This window comes from Artemia sp. Qi Xiang Cuo, chromosome 19 (assembly GCF_049724085.1).
Source record: "Artemia sp. Qi Xiang Cuo chromosome 19, ASM4972408v1, whole genome shotgun sequence".
In the NCBI taxonomy this organism is placed as follows: domain Eukaryota; kingdom Metazoa; phylum Arthropoda; class Branchiopoda; order Anostraca; family Artemiidae; genus Artemia; species Artemia sp. Qi Xiang Cuo.
Window position 1 is genome coordinate 54,899,230 of NC_142812.1, and position 27,585 is coordinate 54,926,814.

A 27,585-nucleotide genomic window follows, 5' to 3' on the forward strand; every position below is an offset into this window, starting at 1 on the left:
ATGCGTTGAAGTTATTTGAAACTTTTTTGAGAGGTAGGACCCAGTGCGTTGGAATTTCTAGTGTGAGGTCTGGTGAAAGAATGGTTGATTATGGTGTTCCACAGGTTTCTGTTTTAGGTCCGCTTTTATTCTTGGTTTATATTAACGACTTACGATTTTCTGTTTGGGATTTGTTAGATAGTGCACATTCTAATTGTAGGGTGATTATTCCTAGTTTGGCAGATGATATTCATTTTACTGCCGCAGCAAAGACTGAATCTGATTTAATAGAGATAATGAGAAGAGGTATGTTAGGTATAGATAAGTGTATGAGAGTGAACAAGCTTTTTTCAAACCACAGTAAACCAGGTTTTACTATATATGGTAGATCATCAAATTTTTACCCTTGGGTCGTTTATTTTCAACTGGAGAACTATGTAATTAAGCATGCAAATACTATATGATACCTTTGTGTTATTGTGGATGAATGCCTTAGTTTTAAAAATCATGTTTCTTTTATTAGTAGTAAGATTGCAAGAAATGTTGGAATAATGAGAAAGTTAAAAAATATTTTCAAGGATTCTGTTTTGAGATTGATTTATTTTTCGTTAGTTGACCCGTATTTAGTATATTTTGTGAGTATATGGTCTAGCACATTTTCAGTGCATTTGCAGCAGTTACGTGTGATACAAAATATGGCACTGCGAGTGTTGTCCGGAGATAATCGGAGAACGTCGGTGAGATCCTAATATGTACAGTTAAATATTATCCCTGTGTCAGGTCTTGGAAAATTTTACCATGGGTTATTTATGTTTAAATATTTTTCTAATTTGGTTCCCAAGTGTTTTTCAAATTTTTTAAATTTATTTATTTCTGGTGATGATGTACACAATTATCCTACTCGTCATGCTAGAGATATATGGACACCTCAAGTTACAAGTACTAGATCGCTATTTTCAATACGTCATGTGGGGCCAGTTGTCTGGAATAATTTACCTGTTCCTTTAAAAAGGTCAGCGAATCTATGTGAATTCCGTCGGGCCCTTAAAACCCTTTGTCTCCATAGGTATGAATTTGTATGAATTTGTTTAAAGGGTGGTATAGTTGAGTCACTCTCAGGTTAGCCCGGAACCCGTTTTTCCTATATATTTTTATTTTTTTATTTTTTGTTTTCTTTTGTTTATTTATTATGTATGGGATGGCGGCGGGAAGTTTTGGAGTATGTGAAGTATATTTGGAGTATGTGAAGTGTCATAGTGAAGTATGAAGTATATTTTCATTTTTTCTTCTTTTTTTCTTTTTCTTTCTTTCTTCTTTTTCTCTTTTTTTTTAGTATGTTATTATAAGTGTTAATTTTAAGAGGGTAAATACTTCCAAACAAGCGTTAGCTTATGGAACGTCATTTGTTTTTTTTGTGTTGTGTTGTTTTTGGAATAAACCCTTATCTTATCTTATATATGTATATATTGTTGTTATCAAAACGTCTTGAACAAAAGCTACCCTTCCAGCCTAACCCATTCAAATATACCTATTCTCCTTTACCATCTTTGCCTTAGCTCAGATTAATCCTTGGTAGAGTTTACAAATGATTTATATACTTTGTTCTAACATTAAGATCCCAATTCCTAAATTGAAGAGCATTTTATAAGTTTAAAATCGAGCTTAAAGTACGTTCCCAATATTAGGCTCTATTTTTGACTACCAGTGTATCTAAAATTGTTAGTGTGGCATATAGTTAAAATATTCAAGCTAACCACATGCTTGACAATAAAATCTAGATAATCCAATGTGGCAATGATTCACTGTCTAGAAGGTATAACAAAGAGTTAGTGGCGATTTAACTGCTGAAATAAGAATTAGCAGACCATCTATTTGGTATTTTACTTTACACAGAGCATCATTGAGAAGTCGCTAATTCTGCAAAACTGATAATGCCTCTTGATACCCTTTTAATAGACACTAAACTATAAACTATTTCATAGTTAAAAAGCCCGTACGGCAGCAAATACTAGAAACAAGACTCAAAACTTTTCAAGAAGCGTGAGATTGAATTATTCTTCAAAGAATGGAGCTTTACTGAACTAGGTCCCAATTTCAACTCTTCAGTACAGAAGCGAAAAATAAGAAGTTGATTAGAAGGCCAGCAATTACTGTTAGATAGGTACAAGGACAGTCTAGTAGAGTATAGGCAAGTATAGAACAGTCTAGCAGACTATAAGTGTGCTTGTCTAGCTTCTTAACACTCAACCATGATCAGCAGAAAAAGAGAACACTCAGAACTTTGATTATTCAATTGAAGTATGAATGTTGTTATTTTTTTTTCAATAAGCAAGTCCACAAGGAGACTATGACTCGGACGAAAATGTTTCCAGCTCAATATCTATCCAACACAATTTCATATACTATATATCACAATAAAGACAAATATGTAATATTAAATAAATTCAGTCTAGCTCTGTTATACAGAGCTAGTATGAGGCTTTTTATTATTCAGTCTGCTTCACAGACTGTATATTATATTTAGTACAGTACATCAGACAAGTACTTACTCCTGTTTGGACCATACTTCTGACTTGCCCTGAATTAATGACGATGTTTGCCATCTTTGCCAAAACTCCTGTTGTTACATCAGTCAGGAAAGGTACACTTCCTAGAGTCTTGTAATGATAATTTTTTCATTCATTTTCTCCTTATTTTTCACACACGTTCCTTATTTTTAAACTTGGCACCCGTTACGCATTAAAGTGCGTAAGTGCACATGGAGGTTATTTTCACTGAAAGCTGAATCCAAGGTTTTTACCAATTTTTTAAGACGTACATAAATTTACAAATTTGCACTTATCCAATTTAAAGAATAAAAATTTCATTTTCACTGTCCTTGGTACTTTAAATCTTCTGATCAGTTCAGCATTTAAACAATTCATTAATATGCATATAACGAGTTCAACGTTAAAATAAGACAGTTGCAATGGCTGAAGTGCTATATTTGACATATGATTTTACTTCTGTCATTGCACAAAATTGTAGGGCAGAAATATTTTCGTCGTTTTATTTCCCCTCAGCAATAAATTCTGAAAGTTTGAGCCATGAAGCAAACAAAATATCTTATTTTATGGTGGAATATCCTCAACGTTTCTGAACTGGAGGATTTTTAAAGTCAGTGACTACATAGACTGCACCTAATCTTATACAAAAAGCTCAAAATTTCAAAGTATGCAATACTACCAAAAATTTATTTGAGTAATTGCTGAACATCTAAGAAAAAAAAAATATGGTTGCACAGAGATGCCACGCAGTTTAACTTTTTAGAGTTTGAAATTGACATCACTAGTATTACTAATTAGCTATTATTAGTATTACTAATTAGTATTACAAATTAGCTTCTGGTAGTATACTACCAGAAGCTAATCTCTTTAATGATACATTTTATAACAATCACTTTAGCATAAAACGATCTTCTTGTTAATTTGAATCTATAAATTAGTTTTTTTTTTCTTTTAAAGTTCTTGAAACAATTAAGAAACAAACGTTGTCTTCCAGGATTATTTTTATTTTTTTTTATTTTCCCAAAAATTAATGTACAGTATAAAGGAAGTAGACATCAATATTCAAACAGACAAAATTATTAAATTTGTGTTTGATGATTCAAAAGAGTTGGTGTTGTCAAATTCTGAAGAAAAAACTGAAATAAAGAAAGACAACCAAAATTTGTATTGCTGCTACTATCCAATAAAAGAATAAAGTGCAAATTTTCACCAAAATAAAAAACAAATTGTTTTTTTTGTCAAAATTCAATTTCTTTTTTTAATATTACTTTTTTTTATTGATTTCAAAAGGAATTAAACACAAACAAAAGTTTTTCAAATAAAAGCAAAGAAAAGTTTATTCGGCCCATTAGGGGGGCCTTCTTTGACTTTTGCTCTTAGCGCTAAGGTGGGACTGATATTCTTTGAAAGCATTTCAACTCAAAAGTGTAGTGTTGAAAATAAATGCACTTCTATAAATAACAACTATGCTAGGACCTTTTAAATTTTATGAAGTCTACAAAATTATTTTGTTTAAGTGCCATGTTTGAAACTAGAAAAGTTTAACTAGTATTTCCTAGCTTGCACAAAACCAAAATAAAATGCACAATTGATTTTGTATTTGTGAGGTGATACATATGCGCTGCAATGCTTTTATAACTTGCTTTTGTTCTTGATAGTAGTTTAACCCAAATAAAAAAGAAATAAGTCCAAATGAGTTTCAAGTTTTGCACCAATACTAGGAACAATGATTAAAGTAATATCTTATATCCCAAAGGTCCCCAATTACCCCACAAATAGGAGGTGACAAATTGTTTCTATGTGCTGACCCTCAACCCCCCCCCCCCGCTAGTCTCTTCAGTCCACTACCAATATTTGAACCAGAGTCCACTAACAGATGAAACCTCTTTACTCTTTCTTGTTTTGGGTGAGACCAGAATCTTTCACTCCTTTACTAAGCCTATATTGTCTAAAAAAAAAAAAATAATACTTGTCAGTATTTTGCTAAGTTACCTTTCTTAACCATAGTTTGATCACAAGGGTCCATTGGTTCAGAGTCAAGTTGAATTTTCAGGTAGCTCTCTGAGATAAATTACTTTTCCAAGTTATCTGTCATCAAATTTCCAGGCCACCTGTCCTAGAAAACAAGGGGCATAAGAAAAATGTGCAGTTTTATTATTGGAAAAAGAGAAAACGAGTCATTTAGACAACCAACTACCTTGAATAGTAAAGTTTAAATGGCCCAAAATCTGTGAATATCAATATTTTTACAACAAATTACAAAAAGTTTCTCGATTCTTGATTAATTCAAATGTATTTATCAAAAATAAACTTTTTTACTAAACAAATATATTTACTAGAAACAAATAGAATTACTAAAAAACTGAAGTGGTAGCACACATAGTAGTAGTGGTGGTATTTAGGATGAAGCACAAAAGCACACTGCCCAAAAAAAAAGAAAAGATTATCAAGGCCTAAAGAAGCAACACCCTTAATAACAGGAAACCTCATTATGTTTCAAAATCAACACTTGTGCACAAACTAACATGCTATCTTACTCACTTTCTAGACCCCTAACCCCATAACTCTTCTGACAGACCTACATCATATTACACATACAACTTGAAAATACAAAACCAAAAATTCTGTGTTGTTGAAACAACAAAACATCCAATACTCTGTGGAAATTGAGACAATCAGACATTGAATCTAAGATGAGTTAGGTATGGTGCCCTGCATATAGCCATACTTTTTGTAGAAGTTTGGTATATTTAATCGTTCAATATGACCCAAGCACCTGTAAACATAATATAATCAATAAGTAAGCAAGCAAAGCAAACAGACAAATTTAAGTAAATAATAAGCAAAGCAATAACTAATTCACTAAGGCAAGCAAATCATAGCAGGATGCTACATCTCCCCTTTTTTGAAGAAATCATACTCTTAATTAGTGTTGGCAATATTTGATATCGATATTGATATATCGATATATCGGATCAAATATCGAATATCAAAACGTATTATCGAAAACGATGTTTTTAGGAGTTTCTAGCTCCCTATATTCCCTGCAGAAAATCCACCACATGAAAGGCACTTCATAGGGAAGGGGTCGTCATAGAAACTTCGAAGGGGGCTCATTCGATTGGAAATTGAGAGTTCCAGCGCCCTTTTTAAGGGTCAAAGGTGATTGGAAGGCAACTAATACCCCTTCCACGCCCACCAGTTCCCCAAAAACATCCAATCAAATTTGGAGACAACCATTTTGTTCAGCGTAAATGCTTTCCAGATAGAAATCATGTCTTTGAGGAGGATACTCCCCCATTGCCCTCAAGGCAAGGGTTGTAAGTTATGCCACAGGGGCATATAAGATTTTTATAGAAAGTTTTATCGTAAAAACTTCAAAAAAGACTCATTCGATTTGAAATTCAAAGGGGTAGTGCCCTTTTTAATAGTCAAAAGTGATTGGAGGGCAACTAACCAACCTCTCTTGCCCACCTTTTCCCCAAACACATCCAATCAAAATGTTAAGATAGCCCCATTTTGTTCAACATGGTTGAAAATTCCGGGAATTAGGTCTTTTAGGATGACAACCCCTCCCCCCAAGGCCCTCAGGGCAAGGGTTGTAAGTTATGCCCTCGGGGCATATAACTTATCTTTTATAGAAAGCGTTGTCGTAGATACTTCAAAAAGGACTCATTCAATTAGAAATTTAAATAGCTAGTGTCTTTTTTAATAGTAAAAAGTGATTGAAAGGCAATTAACACCCCTTCCAAGCTCAACATTTCGCCAAACAAATCCAATCAATATTTTGAGATAGCCATTTCGTTCAACGTAGTTGAAAGATCTGGAAATTATATCTTTGAGCAGGACACGTCCCCCACAGTCTTCAGGGCTAGGGTTATAAGTTACACCCTGGGAGCATGTATGGTTCTTAAGGATGGAATACTCTTTATAAACTTCAGAGGGCTGATTTGAATAGACCTTGAAAATTCTAATTCACTTTTTAACGTCAAAAGATATCGGAGGTTTACCCGCCCCCCCCTCCCCACGCCCTGTTTCCCAAATGCACCCGATAAAAAATTTGAGATATCTATTTTTTTAAAAATAGTTCTAAAATCATAAAACGAACACTTCGGTGTCAACACGGCCCCCCGCACCCAGGGGCCGGCGGTGTAAGTTATGCCATAGGGGCATATATGGTTCTTACGGACTAGATACTCGTATAAATTTCAAAGAGGGCTCATTTGATTGGACTTTGAATTTTCTCGGTAACTTTTTAAGAGTCACAAGAGGTTGGAGGTACTTTAGCCCCCCCCCTCCACGCCCTTATTCCACAAACCCCGCTTAAAATAACTTTGGGTTTGCACTTTATTGAAAATTAGTTCAAATATTAGTTACCAAACACCCCGGGGTCGACACAGCCCCCGGGGCCGGGGGGCTAAAATATAAATGTGTTTACTGTTATAACTTTAATAAATTAAATAATATTAACATTTGGATAACTAAATATCAGTATATGTATATTAAACTGACAATACACATTCATTTGTATTTTTTTCAGTAAAGTGCAAATTATGTTCTGGCCATGGGAAGGCATAGGGGTTTTGAGCTCAACTTGTGTTAATTTGAGTTTGACTCGGTTATTTATTGCAATTTTTGTTCGTTTTGGGTTTCATTTATTTAATGATGCTGATTTGTGGTAGTTTCACGCTTGGTAGATTATTTGATTTTATTTTTGCTTATTTTTTGTTTAATGGAGTTCTTTACTCTTTGAAAAACTTATTTTGTGGAAAATTTTTTTTTAATTAATTTCTGCACGTTTTATATTGAAATAGTCTTTTCAGGGAAAAGAAAATTATACGTCCAATCTTATCGTTTTTTTTAAGACTTTTCAGTTTGGCCGGCTATTTGTATGCTGCAGAAAAAATTTCAGCAATTTTTAACAACAGACAATCTATCAAAAATCTGGACACATATAGTACTGTTTAATATAGTTTTATACCTCCTCTAGTTGACCTGAAATGGAAAACTTTGTACCATTCGCAAAAAAATCTGTTTACTTTCTTTGATATCTTGGATACACTTACACTATTTTGATTTGGTTCAATTTTAAAAGCAGAAGTAGCCCCGAAAATTTGTACCTCACGAAAGTAATACCCTCAGTCGTTCTTGGGATACTGCTGAGATGCCTTATTGAGAATTAACATTAACACAGTGCATTTTGATTTAATCTTAAGGCAGCATTTAGTTTTTAAACATAATGGGAAAATAGATGGGTGGGCGTGGGTGGGGGATTAGTTGCCCTCCAATCACTTTCGACTATTAGAAAAGGCATCAGCTCTTTCTATTTTCAATCGAATGATCCGATTGAACGACAACTCCTTCGATACGAAGTGCCCTGGTTTAAACAACAACAACAAAAAATAATACATTATACCCACATCGATTTTTACTATAAAATGTCAAGCCTTCCAATCCTTTTCGACTATTAAAAAGGGCACTAAGCCTTTCTATTTTGAACCGAATGAGCCCTTTTTGAGTTTCTACGACAACACTTTCTATAAACACCTTATATGCCCCAAGGGCATAAATTAAAACCCTTACCTAAGGGCTGTTAGGGTTTTTGTCATCTTCTAAGACCTAATTTCTAGAACTTTCAACTACGTTAAACAAAATAGCTATCTAAAAATTTTGATTGGATGTATTTGGGGAAATGGTGGGCATTAAAGGGGCGTTAGTTGCTCAACAATCACTTTAAACTATTAAAGCCCTTTCAATTTCCAACCAAATGAGCCTTTTTGATGTTTCAACGAAACACTTTCGATAAAAACCTTATATGCTCCCAGGGCATAACTTACAACCCTTGCCCTGAGGGCTGGGGGAGGGGAGGGAGCTGCCATCCTCAAAGACCTAATTCCCAGAACTTTCTAATACGTTGAACAAAATGGCTGTCTGAAAATTTTGATTGGATGTGTTTGGGGCAATGGTGGGCGTGAGAGGGGGGTTAGTTACTCTCCAATCACTTTTAACTATTAAAAAGGGCACTAGCCCACTCAATTTTCAACTGAATGAGCCCTTTTTGAAGTTTTTACGACAACTCTATCTATAAAACCTTATATGCCCCAAGGGCAAAACTTACAATCTTTGCCCTGAGGGCTCTGGGGGGGGGGAGGTTGTCATCCTTAAATACATGATTTTCAGAACCTTAAACTACGTTTAACATAATGGCTATCTCTAAACTTTGATTGGATGTTTTTGGGGAAATGATGGGCGTGAGAGGGGCGCTAATTGCTCCAAACTCACTTTCGACTATTAAAGAGGGCAATTTCAATTTGCAATCAAATGAGCCCTTTTTAAAATTTCTACAACAACTTTTTATATAAACCTTATATATCCCCAGGGTATAACTTACCACCCTTGCACTGAGGGCTCTGAGGGGGTTATCATCCAAAAAGACCTAATTTCCAGAACTTTCACCTACGTTGAACCAAATGGATATCTCAAAATTTTGATTGGATATGTTTGAGAAAATGGTGGGCGTGAGAGGGGGGTTATTTGCCCTTCAATCACTTTCGACTATTAAAAATGGGACAAGCCCTTTCAATTTCCAATTCAATAAACCCTTTTTGAAGTTTCTACAACATCGTTTTATATAAAAACTTTATATGCCCCAGGGCATAACTTACAACCCTTGTCCTGAGGGCTGTGGGGGGAGGGGAGGGTTGTTATCCTTAAAGACCTAATTTCCAAAACTTTCAACAACGTTGAATAAAATGGCTATCTAAAAATTTTGAATGTATGTGTTTGGGGAAAAGGTGGGCGTGAGAGGGGGGTTAGTCGCCCTCAAGTCACTTTCGACCATTAAAAAGGGCACTAGCCCTTTTAACTTCCAATCGAATGAGCTCTTTTTCAAGTTTCTACGACAACCCTTTCTATAAAAGCATTATATTCCCCTAGGGCACAACTTACAACCCTTGCCCTGAGGGCTGTTGGGGGTTGTCATCCTCAAAGACCTAATTTCCAGAACTTTCAACTACATTGAACAAAATGGCTATCTTACAATTTTGATTGGATGTGTTTAGGGAAATGGTGGGCAGTAGAGGGGCGTTAGTCGCTCTACAAACACTTTTGACTATTAAAAAGGGCACTAGCCCGTTGAATTTCCAATCGAATGAGCCTTTTATGACGTTTCTACGACAACGGCCTCTATAAAAACCTAGTATGTCCCCAGGGCATAACTTACAACACTTACCCTGAGGGCTGTGGGGGAGTTTTCTCCTAAAAAACATAATTTCTATCTAAAAATCAACTAAGCTAAACAAAATGGATATCTCAAAATTTTGATTGGATGTCTTTCGGGAAATGGTGGGCGTGGAAGGGGTGTTAGTCGCCTTCTAATGACTTTTGACTATTAAAAAGGGCACAAGCCTCACCAATTTCCAATTGAATGAGCCCTTTTCGAAGTTTCTACGACAACTTCTTCGATGCGAAGTGCCCTGCTCTAAAGGAAAACAAAAATAATAAATAATGCATTGTACCAACATCGTTCTTATATGCCCTCAGGGCATAATTTAAAACCCTTGCACTGAGGGTTATAGGGGAAGGTCCTCCTCAAAAATATATTTTCTATCTGGAAATCAACTACGCTGAACAAAATGGATATCTAAAAACTTTGATTGGATGTGTTTGGGGAAATGATGGGCGTGGGGCGGAGGCTAGTTGTCCTCCCATCACTTTTGACTATTAACAAGGGCACTAGCCACTCCAATTTCCAATCGAATGATTTCTTTCCGAAATTTCTACGACGACTCCTTTGCTACAAAGTGTCCTGGTAGGAAAAAAAAATAGTACATTGTGCCAACATCGTTCTTTACTTAGGCAGCGCGGTTGCGCTGCCTATGATAGTTCAAAGGTCAGATAAGAAAACATCCTATGTCGACACCCCCCCCCCTCCCCCAGGGCCCAGGGCAGGTGTTGTAAATATTGCTTTTGGGGCATATATGGTTCTTATGGAAAGTATACTCGTATAAACTTCGGAGGGGGCTCATATGATTGGAACTTGAAAGTTCTCGTTCACTTTTTACGAGTCAAAAGAGATCGGAGGGCAACTAGCCCCCCTCTAGATACCCTATTTTCCTCAAACCCATCTGATAAGAACTTTGAGAGAACCATTTGTTTCAAAATAGTTCAGAGGTCAGATAACAAAAACACGGTGTCGACACATCCCCCAGGGCCCAGGGGGCAGGTATTTTAAGCTATGTTCAGGGGCCGTATGTGGTTCTTATGAAAGGGATGCTCGTATAAACTTCCGAGAGGGCTCATTTGAATGGAAATTAAAAGTTGTAATTCATTTTCTCAGAGTGAAAAAAGATCGGAGGGCAACTACCTCCTCCCACCCTCCACGCCTTTGGCTTTATCGGATGGATAAACCCGTCCGATAAAAATTTGAGGTTACAATTTTGTTAAAAATAGTTCAACCATCAGATATTAAAACACCGGGGTCAACAGAACCCCCCAGGGCCAAGGGATAGGCGTTGTAAGTTACACTCTGGGGATATATATGGTTCTTACAGAAGGGATGCTCGTAAAAACTTCAGAGAGGGCTCATTTGATTGAAAATAATAAGTTCACTTTTAAAGAGTCAAAAGAAATCAAATGTTAATTACCCCCCCCCCCCACCACGCCCTTTTTCCCCAAACCCATCCGATAAAAATTTGAGATAGCCATTTTGTTAAAAATAGTTCAAACATCAGATAATAAAAACTCCGAGGTTGACACAAACCTTTTTTTTTTTTTTACTTTGATTTTCTTACTTTGATGCTAGTATTGATACTTTGATGAATATTTGATTTTTTTTTTAAGTTTGATTTTGAAGCAATGAATTTTTTAAAACTTGAAACTTTTTGCAATCAAAAACAAACAGAAATTAATCACAAAAAAAAAACTCCGAAAAATAAGTTTTTCAAAGAAAAGTAAAGGCCATTTTAAACTTAAGCTCAGTAGATACATATACTTTTTAATATTCACTCAAAACGACCAGAAATTACTATTAAAGAAAAGATGAAACCCAAAACGAACAGAAATTAAATAAACAATCATAGCAAAAACATACAACAAGTAATAATATAAATGAATAAATAGATCCTAAAGCGAGCAATGCTTAGATTGAATATGAAAATCAAGCTTAAAACGAAAAAAATATTTTCCTATTGAAGTATAAATGAAATTTAAAACGAGCAGAAATTAAATAAACAATCAATGCAAACAAACATACAATAGATATTAATGTAAATTAATAAATAAATATTAAAACGAGCGAAACTTAAATTGAATATGCAAATCAAGCTCGAAACGAACAAAAATCACAACAAACAAGAATTTGGGTATGACCTCCTTCTCTCACTGTAAAAGTCTAAAACCTACTGAGTCATTGGCGCTTTACTGAAAACCAATTTTATGACAAATATTTTCTTTTGTACTTAATATTGAAAATAAACATTAAAATTATAGTAACATTTTGAACTGATGAGCTTTCAGCAATTAATATCATTATACATCAAATATTCAGTCTAATTTTTGGCTGATCCTCAGATGTGGCTGATGAGCTTCGAAAGGCTTTGCTGAATAAAGTGCATTGTGGGTTTATAAGCCATGGTCAAGTCACACCCGTCGCAATTGCCACATATCTTGACCTGTTTTTCAACAGAAATGTAGATTTCACCTGACGATCTCCTGGAAGTTGAGAGCAAACTGGCAAACGAGATAGATTTGGCCTTGCTGGCTGCTGAATCCGAGGGGTTGCTCTCTCCCAAAATGTGTGTAAAGGTGTGCCCAGTGCCCAGGTGTGCTGGTCCAATCATTCCTTTGGAAATTCCTTTCAGAAATTTAGAATAGTCAACTTTAAGTCAAGTTTACTTTGCCTGCATAAATTATGTTTGATTTAGGTAAAATCTCTGAAAAAAAGCTTAGGTGTGCCCAGGTTTGCCCAGGGAGGGTGTACGGTGGTGCCCAAAGTGAGAGCAATCCCTCGGCTGAATCTCGATCAGAAGATACAAGTATCATCACAGTTCCTGCAATGCAGTCATATCAGAATCAAACCAGTTTGTGGGGTTCACATTGAAGGGCTTATAGTCAATCCAAGACATGCTTTGACAGCAGCCGAATATATCATGGCTCTGGAAACTTTCAATAGGGAGCCAACAGTTTCAAGAGAAACTTGTCCACTCAAGTGGTGGAAGTCTTGGGCTAGGGGGTCCCAAAAACACCAGTACGAAGTTGCAATGAAATTCATGTCTGTACCCGCCAGGGTTGCCACCCTGACCTGGAAGAATTTACTAAATCGGAGAATAAAAATTTACTAGATCGCATCTGTTTTTACTAAATGCTCAAAAAAAATTTTTGCACGTGCGGCTATACCGCACGCGCACCATCAAGCATCGATTTTTACTACAGGAGGATAATCAATACGATTTTCACAATTTTTTTCCTTTTTTCTTCTTCTTTTTTCTCTTTTCCCCTTTTCTTTCGTTTTCATAGTATGATTAAAAATTCCGGAAACCTACAAGTTCAAAAATCTTTTTTTTGGTTATATATATATATACTATATATATATATATATATATATATATATATATATATATATATATATATATATATATATATATATCGTAGGTTTATATGGAACTTGTCCACTTAGCGTAGGTTTATCGAGTATTTTTCTTTACAAGTCTGCATGCTCTTTTCAACAAGTCCATTTGCTGTGGGGTGGTAGGGGGTAGATGTATTGTGTTTGATACCCCAATCTTTTGTGAATAACTAAAATTCCCTGGAGTTGATTTGGGACCTATTATCTGAGGTGAGGATTGCTGGTATACCATGGCGTGCAAATATCCCCTTCAGATTAGTAGCCACTTGGGTAGTGGTAGTAGAGGCTAAGCTATCCACCTCAAAGTATCTGCTATAATAGTTGACAGTTATGATATAATGTTTGCAATTCCACTCAAACAGGTTGCATCCCAGATATTCCCAGGGTAGGGCTGGAAGTGGTGTGCAAATCATTGGTTCTCTTTGGTTGCTGGCTCTCCTATGAATGCAGACATTGCACTTCTGGATAAATATCTCATTGTATTTTCCTATGCCGGGCCAGTAGACAATCATTTGAGCTCTCTGCTTTGTTTTGTCTGTACCCAAGTGTGAGGAGTGCAAAACCTTTAAAATAATTTTTTGTAAAATGGCAGGGATGAAGATATTGGACCCTTTAAAGATTAAACCATTGTGCATTGAAAGGTCCTGACAAATGTTCATGGTACTATTGTGTTTGAGCATGATTTTCTGTTACTTGGCCAACCTTCTTGAATAGTCGTTCTCAGTGCTGTCAGTTCATGATCTAAGACAGTCTTTTGCCTGATTTCCTCTAGTTTGCTGTCTGTAGCAGATAGAGCTTTAACGAATGAGTGGACAAATACTTCGATTTCTTCATGCAGATGTTCATCCACATCTGGCGAACAAAGTCTTGATAGTGAATCTGCAACTGGGATTTCTTTGAGGAGGCCTGTCAATGGTCAACTTTGAGTTGCAAGATTTGGGATATATCTGGAGAGGAAGTTCAGCACACCCAAGAGCTAGAACCTTGTCCTTGGATTTTGGTATAGGCATCTCATTGATTGCATGCAACTTTTCAGGGTAAGGTTTAATACCTGCACTGCTAATAATGTGGCCAAAATAGCAGACTGATTGAACAGAAAACTTGCATTTTGCTCTATTAAACTTCACACCTTTCATTTTTGCTCTTTCAAGTACGGCTCCAAGTCGTCTGTCACGTTCTTCTAGAGTGGTACAGTAGATAAGAAGGTTGTCTACAAGTATTTTAAGGCCCTCTAACCCTTGGAAAGTTTCTTCCATCTTTTGCTGGAACTCATCCTGTGCAGATATCAAGCCAAATGGATACTGCTTCCAGTGAAATCTTCCATAAATTGTGCTGAAAGTGGTAAGATCTGATGCACTTTCAGAAAGGGTCAGTGATCACTACCAGTAGCCTGAGTTAGCATCTAACTTTGAGAAGTATTTACAACCACTTAGGTCCACAATTGCATCTTCAAAAGTTGAAATGAGGTAATAAGGGCATTTGATAGATTTGTTAAGATCAACTGGGTCAATGCCGAGTCTAACATCCCAATATTTTTTTCTACTAGCACCATTACATTTATCCAATTGGTAGGTTTTCTATTTTTTCTATTATTAAAATATTTTCTAACTTGTCAAGTTCTTTTTTTCAGTCTTCCTTGCATTGCAATAGGTCCCTTTCTAGCAGGATAAGCTGTTGGAGTGGATCCTTCCTTAAGATAAATCTCATACTTTCCCTCTATTTTCCCAATGCCAGAGAACAATTGTTCATATGGTGCAAGAACAGTTTTCAAGTTTGGTGATTGACTCTTTTCATTTCTTATGTCTATATTAAGGACAAGTTTCACCAAGTTTAGTTCTTTGGTTGACTTGAATCCAAGAATAGGAATAGAATGATCACCAACTATGAACAATTTGTGTTTTTGTTCAGTGTTTCCAAAACTACATGATAAAATACAGGTTCCAATGCTAGGGATTTTTGACCCACAGTAGCTAGTGAGTTTTTGCTTTGCAGGTAGTATAGCTGGTTTTGGAGTTAGTAGATAAAACTAATCTTGTGGGATAGTCTTTGCTTGAGCTTCAGTGTCAATCTTAAAGCTGATTGTTAATCTTGAATGTAACAAAAGCTTCATCCTTATTTCCATCTTGTTGGACAGTATAAAGCAGAATCTCCTCGTCTTCAACTCCCTCTGATGCTTTAAATTCAGTGTCCCCAATGACATGCATGTTTTTGCTTTGGCAGACTTTTGCAAAGTGATTAAGTCACTCACTAGCTACTGTGGGTCAACAATCCCTACCATTGGAACCTGTATTTAATCATGTAGTGGTAAAAATGCAATTACTGTTACTTGATTAGAATTATAAGCCATATCAGTGTTTCATTTTTTTTTTTTTTATTTAGGAATTGTATTTGCAGATCTTTCAAGCCTCATAAATTAGGATTGAGCAAAGCTGTGATGCTGAAAGCACTTTTCTTGTACTTTTTTAAGCAGAAGATCTATTTTGCAAGGTTTCACTTCTATAAACAAAGATTTTAAGGTCACCAAAGGTCAGTACCCTCTCAATGGAGAAGGAGAGGAGGTAGGTACTAATAAATGCCTTCCAAGGACATAATTTAGTGTGTAGATTCATCCCTGAAAGCTTTATTTTCCCAACCTAACTATTTTCAAAGATAGCAAAAAGTGGCTTGTCTAGAATTTTACCTAATTTAGATGACTAGGGACTGTAGCAAAATATCTGTTTTTAAAGTGTGGTCAGATATAAAGTTGATGCTGACTGTAGGCTACCTATTATGATGGGATAGAGCTGTGACATGTGGTGACTCTCTAGCCTGACTGAATTCTAGTATCTGTCATAGAACCAGGCCCTGATACTGTATAGCTTAGGATACAGCTACTATGACCTAGGCTAAAGAATTAATAACTATAATGTTTAAACATTGCAAACACTATTACTTTTATTTTAATAAGATGTTTTCTTCACAAGAGTGGCACTTCTATACTATTACTGAAAGTTTAGCCAGAAAGCCAATAGTTCACCTTATCTAACCTATAAGCTGGGCTACCCACAGTCAAGCCTAAGCTTATGGTAGCTTACCAAGTCAGACAATATTAGAGCTTAGTACAACAGTGAAAGAAGTCAAGATACAGGTTCTCTCATGTAAAATGTATTAACTATGATCATTCTGCATATTATTAAGAATTGTTTTTGGCAAAAAATTCTACTTTAGGTACTTTTGGCTATCTTGGAAAGGGGTTAGGTTAGCAAAATGAAACTTTCAGGGTTGGGTCTACATGCCAAAGTATGTCCTGGGAAGGTATTTTGAAGTACCTACCTCCACTCCATCTCCCTCTAAATGGTCCTGACCTTTAAAAATCTGTGCATTATAAAAGTGAAGCCTTGCAAAATAGATTGTCTGCTTAAATTAAGTACAATACAATTGTTTTCAGCTTAAAAACTTTGCTCAATCCCAATTTGTAAGGTTTTAAAGATATGCAAATACATTTCCTAAATTTTGTGGGGTATAATTATTTTTTTTCTTAAAAATAATTAACTTTTTTAAATTAAAATAAAAAATCATACCATTAACAAAATTTTATGATTTTTTTTCATAAAAATTTGTTTTAAAATACATTTTTCTATCTTTTTTAAAATTAAAAAAAAAATTAAGAAAAAAATGGTAATACCCCCACCCCCTAATGTGCAAATATATACCCAAAATTGCATTCTGATTCTAAATATAGGGGAGAACGGGGTGAAATTGGACAGGGGCGAACTTGGACGTCGAACCTGACATCTAGCCTATTATTTCTATTGATCCACAAAAAATAGGGTAGATGGGGCTTATGTATGTCTACATTGGCGGGAAGTTTGAAATCTAACGGAACTGTTAGCACCAGGATAAGAGGTAAGAAAGTTTTTTGATGCTTAAAAAAAATCTGGAAGTCGCAACATCAGCTCGATTTGCGGTAAGAAAAAGTGGTAGTTTTCCTTTGTTGTTGATGTTGTACAGTTGCTAGGTACATCTTCTATCTATGCCCTGAGTTTGATTTGTCTATTCCTAGTACTTCTTTTTCAGGACGCTATTTTCTAAAATTGGTTCGATAGGGGCGTGATTGGAAAGCAATTCGGGGGCGAATTTGGACACTGTCCAAGGTCGTCCCGTGTGTCCAACTTCACCCTGTGCTATTTTTGTTTATCATTTGAGAGAACGTCTTTGCCTCTTTGGAGGCAATTTTTAGAGAATTTCTTAACTAATATTTGGAGTTTGATCGATGATGCTAGATGGCATTGCTTGTGTGTAGATGTGTTTTTTTTTCGCACAACACAACGAGGTTAAGTTGGCTGTTTCATTAGCTTAATGAAAGGAGCAACATTAAAACTTAAAACGAACAGAAATTAGTCCTATATCCCCTCCACACCGCCGCGCTCGTTACTACGAGAAAGTTTGACTCGTTCTCACAAATCTAGTTACTTAAAAAATAAAAAATTTTAGAGTAAAGAGTGAGGCTTTGAAAAGGGGAAAACCCCGTTCATATAAGGACTAAGTTATGTTCGTTTTAAGTTTTAATTACGCTCCTTACTTTCAGTTAAAAAAAACTTGTCTTTTGTAATTTAATTTCAGGACGTTTTTGAATTAATGCAGCTTCAATTTTGGCTCATCGTACATGAATAATTCAAACAAAATTTGTATATCAATTTTATTTATTTTTTGGCTAAATGGCTTTCTCGAAATTTTGTTCTGAAATTTTTGTTCTGATGCTTTAAGAATGACCCCTTAATCACAAAAGCCGTTAAATAAAAAAAAGTTTTTTTTAATTTTTAATATAATTTTTTTAATTACATGATCAAACAATTCGTGGTAACAAACTGTAAGTAAGGAGGGACCCGGTTCATATCATTGCCTCTTAAAGCTATTTTCAGGTTATTTCCCGTGCATTTACTGTTTGTTCTTTCTAGTTGGACAATGGTTCGTAACTACATCAGGAAACACGATCTACCAGATGGCAAATCCATGGAGCAGGCAGTGAATGCAGTCTTAGAGCGTAGACTATCTATTAGAAATGCCGCAAAAACCTATGGACTGAAGAAATCAACCATCGCCTATGCTCAGAAAAATTGACAAGGAGTTACTGAAGAACCTCAAGCGAATCCAGTTACACCCCCAGGTCGCCCAAGCCCATCGCCCAACCTGAAGAGAAAAACTGTTTTCCTTAACAAACAAGAAACAGAGTTTGTAGAGTATCTCCTAAAATGTCAGCTGATGAATCACGGCCTCACTCCGAAAGAAGCGAGGAAACTTGCCTTTGAATGGGGCAAATTGATTGGCGTCGAAACGCCGGATAGCTGGGTGCAAGACGACATAGCTGGGGTTGACTGGTTCTCAGGCTTTATGAAACGAAACCCAGAGCTATCTATTCGTAAGCCTGATAATACCAGCCAGGCAAGGGCTGCTGGCTTCAATTCAGTGATTGTGAATCTGTTCTTTGACAACCTGCAGAAACTTTATGAAAAATTCAAGTTCCCACCAAACCGTAACTGGAGCTGTGATGAAACTGGGGTTCCTACTGTACTGCCAGCTCCAAAAGTAATCGCAAGGAAAGGATCGAAGCAAGTTTCCCAGACAGTGTCAGCAGAGAGAGGGGAAAATGTTACAATGCTTGGGTTTATTTCAGCCACTGGTCAAGCTCTTCCCCCCGTTTTTATATTCCCACGGGTGAAGGTGAACGACCGGCTTTTTTGAGAAGGCCCCCAGGATGTCTCGGGCTTTCTCACCCTAGTGGTTCGATGACTTCCATCAACTTTGTAGCTGCTATTGAGCACTTCATCAAGCTGGTGAAGCCATCGAAAGAAGATCCTGTGCTATTGCTACTTGACAGCCACGATAGCCATGTTTCGGTGGAATTAGTGTGGCTGTGCCAAGACAATTGAGCCCAGCTCCTGACCTTTCCTTCCCATTGTTCCCACGGCTTACAGCCATTGGACGTCTCTGTCTATGGACCATTCAAGTTTGCGATGAGAGAATCACTGAACACCTGGTTGCAGATCGATCCAGGTCAACGAATTACGATTCACAAGACTGCCTAGCTCTGCAAAGAACCATTCCTTCGCAAGTTCAACCCGGAAAATATAACAGTTAGTTTCACGAAAGCTGGAATTTGGCCCTTCAACAGAAGTGTATTTCAACAGTATTTTCTGAGGTAGACTTTCTACCTGCTGAGGTGACAAATCGTCCACCCCCGGACGATTCGTTACTCGATATTGAGCCAATATCCTCTCTCTCTCCTCCTCCACCTTCTCGTCCCCAAAGCGAGCTAGGAAAACAGACTCCTGAAGCAGTAAGACCCTATCCAAGAGCAGATATGACAAAGCCCAGAAGGAATGCGAGAAAGCAAGGTCGAACTCGTATTCTTACCGATACACCCGAAAAAGATGCTTTAGAAGCTGAAGCACGAGCGAGAAAGGAAAAGCAGAGTAAAAAGCCTATGCCCAAGCAGGCGAAGCAGCCCACTGCCAAGAAAAGAAAGCAAATTGAATCTCCAGTGGAAAGTAGGGGTGATGACGTTGAACTTGACGACAATTCATCTGACGATTCTCTGCAACTCTATGAGGCTGATAAGGATGACGTAGACAAGGACATTCAAGCCGGAGACTTTGTTCTTGTCAAGTTCGAGTATGGAAAGAAGAAAGCCCTTGTGTATTATGTTGGTGAAGTTCTTGATGTTGTAGAAAAGCAGTTTGCGAGGGTTAACTTTCTTCGGAAACAAGGGGACAAATTCATGTTTCCACAGCTTCCCGATATTGCTGAGATAGACATTACCAACATAGAACTGAAGCTTCCTGTCCCCTCTTCAGCTGGTGGAACCGGTTGTGCAGTTCAGGGGCTTGTCTTTGGTTGTGATCTTTCGATGTACGCTTTAAAATGACAATTCTAGTTGAAACCCGGATGCCCGTGCAATGTTCCTGGCTGATTTTTTTATGCGATTTTGAGTTTTCATATGATTTTGAGTGATTATGTAACATTTTACACAAATATTCTGTATTTGGATAAAGTTTAATTGCTTAAAACTGTCTTGTCCAAGGTCGCCCCATGCCTGTCCAATTTCACCCCATGTACGGGGCAGAAACAGGACACTTGACAAGGTCCTACTTTCATGGTACTCACGCTGCAGGGTGATCTTTAAAAAATTTGAAAAAAATTCACTATTATTTGCCAGACTTTTACCTTTCTAACGACCCACACTAAATTGTTTTATGTCAATCCAGTACCTAGTTATGCTTGGAAAACTAAAAAGTGTCCCAAGTTCGCCCCGTTCTCCCCTAACCTTCATTTGCATCACAAATGAATTTTCCCCCCCCCCCCGGTTTGCAAATATATACCCTGATTTGGATATATTTAGGGGTTGGGGTAAAATTTATTTGTTTATATTTAGGTTCAGAATGCAATTTTGGTTATATCTTTGTACATTAGGGGGATGGGGTATATACTCTGTTAACATATAGGTTTTAAGAAATTCATGAATTTCTTAGAAAAACTCTGTATGTAAACAAGCTATGTATGTTTATAGCAATGTTTTGTATTTTTGTCACTGCATTTTCTATCATTAAAAAAAAACAAAAACAGAATTAACAACAACTGGGATAAGCACCATCTATAAAAACAATTTATAGCAGAAATTTCAAAAGATTTACACATTGTGTTGAAAGCATGGGGAAAATCATAATTTCTTTGTGTTAAGTTGGAAAAAGAAGGGGAAAAAAGGAAAGATTTGAGGATAAAGGTTCTCCCCTTTGATAATATGTTAACTAGGATCATTATACATATTATATAGTAAGAATTGTTTTCTTAACATGTCTCTTTATGAGGAGGAGCAATTGTAAATTTCTCCAAGGAAGGTATTTCAAAATATCTTTCCAGGACATATTTTGGTATAAATTTACAGTTCTGCCCCATGATAAAGAGTGTTAAGAAAACAATTCTTACTTTAAAATATGTATAATGATCCTAGTTAACCTATTATCCAAGGGGAGAACCTTTATCCTCAAATCTTTCCTTTTTTCCTTCTTTTTCCAACTTAAAAGAAAGAAATTTTTATTTTTCCCATGCTTTCAACACAATATGTAAATCTTTTGAAATTGTGGAACTCATCCTGGTTGTTGTTAGTTAATGTCACAGCAAGAGTTTAAAGAAAAGCAGTGGCATATTGAAATTATATAAACTGTGGTTGAAAAAATTTTGAATCATGCCATTAATAAAAAATTCATGTGTCTTGTGTGATAATAAAATTATGTTGTTTAGACTATCCCATCAAACTGAAGATTATATACAGCAATTTTTGATAAATCATAACATTTTGCCAACTACAATGTCAAATTTTGCCAACTACATTGTCAAAATGAATGCCAATTCGATGAAACAAGATGTGCATTCTGCTTTCTAAAAACATGAACAGAGAAATGTGGACATAAGGTTATTAAAAAACAGTGCACTTTTAGTCAGTCATAATAAAGGGAATTGGAGCAAAAATGCAAACTTCTCTTATCAGCAAACAACTGAAATTATGCTGTTTTTTTTTTCAATTTGAATTGAGGATTGAATACGGTATTCAGCAATTCATGATGGATGAGATTGGCATTTCATCAAGAACCACTGTTGATTGGCAAAGTTTTTGTTGTGAAATACGTCTTGACTTCATTGATAAACATAGTGCTAAATTGGATAGTCCTGGAAAAATAGTTGAAACTGAAAAAGCAAAGGTAGGAAAAAGAAAATATAATAGAACACATTACATTGAACAACAGTGGGTGTTTGGAGGAATTGAGAGGGACACTGAAACTTTTTTTTATTGTTCCTGTTCCCAACCAGACAGCAGACACACTTCTTGAAATTATAAAAGAGTGGATTCATCCAGGAACAGCTATAATATCAGATTGTTGGAGCTCTTACTATAGATTGGGCACACAAGGTTTTCAGCAACTAACTGTGAATCATTCTTTAAATTTGGTGGACCCTGTGACTGGGGCCCAAACACAAAATATTGAATGTCTATGATGTTCAATGCTTGAAGCAATCACCAAGTATGGGAGATTGGACAACCACATGGCTGAATATCTTACCAAGTTTTATTGGAAAACTTTTTCCCAATAAAGGGGCCAGACTTCTTTGTTTATTGGTACAGGCTGCTGAGTTATACAAACCTGATATTCATCAGCCAGATCAAAGTTTACCTGGGACCAGCCACTAACTAAATTAAATCAAATTTATTGTCAGAAGTTTCTTGATTTATGACATTATAATTTAATCATCTAAATCATCTCGTTTAATTAATCATCTGTTTAATTAAAAAATTAATCATCTGTTTAATTCCCTCTGATTGTGAAACTGCTAGATCATCCTAGAATCAAAACAGGTAATTTTTATGTCCATTTCATTTATTTTCAATTCTGTTTTTAGCAAACATGTAAATGGTGGTTTATTTTGTATTTTTGCCACTTCGTTTTTAATCATTAAAAAAATTATATCTTCAACCCCTCAATGTGCAAATATATAACCAAAATTATGTTCTGATTCAAATATAACCTTTATTTGGTTCACACATGAATTTTGCCCCCACCCCCCTGATATACAAATATACCCCCAGCTTTGGATATATTCAGGGGTTGGGATAAAATTCATTTGGTTGTATTTAGCTTCAGAATGTAATTTTGATTATATATTTGAAGATTAGGGGGTGAGGGTATAATTATTTATTAAAAATTACCTTTTTTGATTCTAGGGTGATCTAGCAGTTTCACAATCAGAGGGAATTATTCAGATGATTAATTTATAATGATGAGATGATTAAATTGTCATAAATCAAGACACTTATGACAATAAGTTTGATTTAATTTAGTTATTGGCTGGTGCCTTGACTGGTCCCAGGTAAACTTTGTGTGGGGGGTATATACTCTGTTAATATATAGGTTTTAAGAAATTCATGCATTTCTTAGAAGAAACTCTTTACATATATGTATGTTTATAGCAATATTTCGTATTCTTGCCACTGCGTTATCTATCATTTAAAAAAAATAGAATTAACAACAACCAGGATGAAATCTATAAAAAAAAAATTATAGCAACAATTTCAAATATGAAATAGATAATTTTGTAGACCACACTGCCTTTCCTTGACAATAAAATAAAAGTTAAAAATAGGGATAAAATCCTTCTTAATAGACAGTGTATAGAAAATTCACAAAAAATACCAGATATTTCAGTCACATATACAGTAACCATCACCAGTAGTAAAACTCATAAAATACCAGATATTTTGGTAGCATATACAGTGACCATCATCAGTTGTAAATCATCAGTAGTACTACTGATGATGGTCACTGTAGGCTATATATGACCAAAATATCTGGTATTTTTTGTGAATTTTCTATACACTGTCTATTAAAAAGGATTTTATCCCTATTTTGAACTTTTATTTTAACAATTTCAAAAGATCTACACATTGTATTGAAAGCACAGGGAAAAAAAAAATTTCTTTCATTTAAGTTGGAAAAAGAAGGGAAAAAAGGAAAGATGGTAAATTTGCAGGGGGCACAATAATTTACCAAGGATGAAAGTGAAAGTATCAGTTGATGCCTTTTCTTATGTTCTTTCATAATTCAATAATTGTTTCTGTTGCAAGTTGCATCTTGAGCCCTTAAAGGGGCCCCAAAGGTATTTCATTTTTGTAACCATACAAAGAAGTTACCCACACTAGTTAAGTTATTGTAAAGTTGATAAAAACATATCACTAGTTTTTAAATAAGTTGTTCAAGAGTAGTATATTCTAAGAATACGTATTTGTAACAATTCAAACATTATTTATTGGGCAGCACAAACATAAAATGTTTTCTTAACATTTCAAATTTTTCACATGCTGTCAACAAAAATAGCTCTAGATTTTGTAATTCAAAACATTGCCATTGACAATTCAGGGTATATATTTGCACACTAGGGGGGGGGGTTAAATTTCATGATAACTTTGCAGTGGACCATATAATTTAGCATGGATGAAAGTGAAAACATCATTTGATGTTTTTTATGCTCTTTCCTAATTCATATAAAATACCTTTGGGGCCCCTTTAAGAGCTCAAGATGCAATTTGCACCAGAAGCAATCATTAAACTATGAAAGAGCATAAGAAAAGGCATCAAATGATGTATTCACTTTCATCCTAGCTAAATTATTGTGCCAGCTACAAATTTATCATAAATTTTTGAGGATAAAGGCTCTCCCCTTGGATAATATATTAACTAGGGTCATTATATATATTTTACAGTAAGAATTTTTTTCTTAACATGTCTCCTTATCATGGGGCAGAACTGTAAATTTTTATCTATACTTTAGCCTGTAGACCCATCCCTGAAAGTTTCATTTTCCTAACCTAACCCCTTTCCAAGATAGCTAAAAGCAGCTAAAGTAGAATGTTACCTTGTTTTCTTAATATGATTCCTTATATGAAGAGGCTTACACCAAATTTTCAAAACGAGGTATAGGCCTAACCTACTTAATTAGCTGGGCTGTCAACATTGATGTTGTTTTTTAGGTTTAGCCTAATAAATGGCTCTCTCAACTTTAATGTGGTTCTGTACAACTGGCAGAATATAGCCTAGGCTACACAACACACAGGCTGATTCTGATGGAGACTGATTTATTTCCAAATAGACATTAGTGACAAGAACGTGGGGTATTCTCATTTTTCCCTTTTGAATGTGTTTACGATTTGGGATTCAAATTACAAATAAAACGGAGTGAAGCACAACAGCGAAAATACGCCAAAAACGCCCATTTTAAAGTGAAAATGAATTTCCCAAGAAAACTAATTATGGTTTTGCAGAGGGTGCTTTAAATATATTGAGATGGAAGAGGAACATGAGTAGCTTTATTCACCTCAGGTGGGCTGGTGTTGCTGTGAGTTTTCAGTAGTAGGAGTTAGTAGTAAGAACCAATGGTATTAGCCCAGAATTGGAGCTATTGAGAAGGAAACTCATTTAAAAAAATCATTCTTTTTTTACGATATATCAAAAAAGGGGTCTTAAGACATTTTGAGGGACGTAGCATTTTCGACATTTTCATTGAATTTAATTAAGCTGTTGACCTCATATTGAGAGAAGGTCTGTGGCACATTCTTCTCCACTTTGGTATACCACAAAACTTAGTATCATTGATCAGAGATATGTAATCAAATTTCAGAAGCTGCGTCATGACGGGAGCTGCGCCTTTCCGATAGCTTCGAAAAATCGACTGGTGTGCTGCATGGTTGCTTGCTTTCACCGGAACTGTTTAAGCGGTTCCTTACCGCTGTCCTGTCACTCCTTGGCAAATCCTATGGTATCCTCATTGGGGGAATATTGATTGATAAATTAGCTTATGCAGATGACACAGACCAAATAAATGAGAACCTTGGGGATTTTCAGTCCCAGGCTGACAAAGTCCAATTAACCATCAATTTTTGGAAAGACCATCAATTCCTCAAAGACGGAAGCTATTCTTTGTTCACGAAAGCCGGAAAATAAAGAAAGCTTAAGCCTCCAGCTCGGTGGTGACAACATAGAATGGGTCGAAGATTTCACTTACCTTGGTAGTCTTATAACGTCCGATAATAACCACTCGAAAGATATTAAGAGGTGTTTGGTTCTTGCCAACTCTCGCTTCAAAGCCTTGATGTCAATCTGGAGGAACAAGAAATTGTTGACACTGGTAAAAACAAGACTCATCAACACACTGATTATCCTCATTGTCATTTACGCTTGTGAATCATGGACCCTCAAAACAAATGATCAACTTTTCCTAGCCGCATTCGAAACAAAGTCACTTCGCTTTATTGCGGGCATTACATACTTGGACAGGGTCTCTAATATTAGGCTGTTTGAAAACCTCAAGATCAAACACACCATACTTGACAAAATAAAACTGCAATAACTTAGGTGGCTAGGCCATTTCCAAAATAGTATTCCATTGTCGCGTGCAAGGTTCTCGTCCCAAAGGTCAGCCCCCCAAAAAGATGGAAAGACTCTTCTCTGCAGTCAACCTGCCGCAACTTCTACGCCTGTCTAAAGATATAGATGCTCATGCAGACGCCATATCATAACATAGTGAAGGAAGAGGCCCCAAAACAACCTTTGAGGATGGATGGGACATAAGTCAAATAATTCAGTAATTTTAAGCAAAAACTGAAAATTTAGTACTTTTTCGAAAGAACAAAAGAGATTCAAGGACAACTAGTTTCCCTTCCTTGGCCTTTTCTGCTTAAGATGGATTTAGGTATCGCTTTAAAACTTTTGAGGACTCGTGGGGTGGTAAAGTGGATCTTAAATTTGACTAAGGGGAGGAGGCAAAGGTAAATCCATAGAAACTGTGTGCATCCAGGTCACTGAAATAGCTTATCTGCAGTATTTCGAAAGGTACTCGAGCTTTGAAGTTAGAACTTACCTTCACTGTTGGGAAAGAAAAGAGGATGGGGTGTGTATGCAGTATCTAAAGAAAAACTAATGACTTCAAATGCATGCCATCAAGGAGGTTAAGGGGAAAGGGCCAATCCAAGTGAAATTTGAACTATGACTTGGGGGTTGGGACAAAGCTAAATCTGAGAACACTATGGGTATCCAGGCTATCAAAAACCGTCATAAACTTTCGGTGTGCTAAGTAGACCCCAAGGTTTAGTTTGAAAAGGGAACAGACTTTTCCCACCCCAAAAATTCAAAGGTTGTGCTGAATTTGGGTCATGTTTGCCCCCCCCCCCTCCCTCAACCTCAAAGATCCTGAAATATCAGCTTTGGAAGAAAATGCATGCTATTTGACAGTTATATAGCCTACTTAATCTGTATTTATTTTCGATTCTATTTTACAGTATCAGCCTTCTATTTGTGACAAAAAAATCAAAACCCTTAATGGCAGATCTTTTCAACGCCTTACACCATCTTGAAGTATCAACAAAGTGAACCTCGATTTAGAACCACCAAATTACGACCTGAATTATTTTGAAAGATTAACATATAATCATTTGAGGGATTCACTCTGTTAATGGAGGGAGGGGGATCAATGGCACAAAGGAAAAGGTAGGAGTATTTAGAAAAATATTTGAGGGGTAAATTTTTGCATTTATGGAGTATAACATTTATATTATATTCTTTTAATGGTCGCTAAATTCAACAAACGGTAGGGTGAGGGTCATCTTCCTCGTAAGTAAGTATTTACAATATAGTTCGATAAGTCTATTCTACCCTGACTTGTCTTACGACTCTAGGATCAAGTTAATATAATATGAGAAATTTTTATGTAAGGGGGGAATTGCAGCTCCTAATTTATTGTTGGGGGATTTTTCTCTGATCCTTACAACTGGTTTATTCAACAGTTTTATTTTTACTATGAAAGTCGTCTTATAGGCTTTATTGCTCGTTTTCACAAGGGGCGCTGACTTCCCAC

At 36.0% G+C, this 27,585-nt stretch overlaps 1 protein-coding gene across 5 annotated transcripts in view; it reads right to left on the bottom strand.

The window, feature by feature from the left end:
* The window catches only part of LOC148941014 (uncharacterized), a 78,406-nt gene extending 53,566 nt beyond the window's left edge, over positions 1–24,840 (bottom strand). The window contains exons 1-2 of one of the 5 annotated variants that reach the window (XM_089105205.1): positions 24,668–24,840; positions 4,518–4,636 (exon numbers count right to left, since the gene is read on the bottom strand). In XM_089105205.1, the coding sequence (XP_088961331.1) occupies positions 4,518–4,551 (34 nt within the window). In that variant the 5' untranslated portion in view covers positions 4,552–4,636; positions 24,668–24,840. Of the gene's footprint in view, positions 1–4,517; positions 4,642–24,591 lie in introns of all 5 variants that reach the window. The other 4 variants (XM_089105203.1, XM_089105204.1, XM_089105202.1 and 1 more) reach the window with 4 other exon arrangements.
* Positions 24,841–27,585: the final 2,745 nt, after the last annotated feature.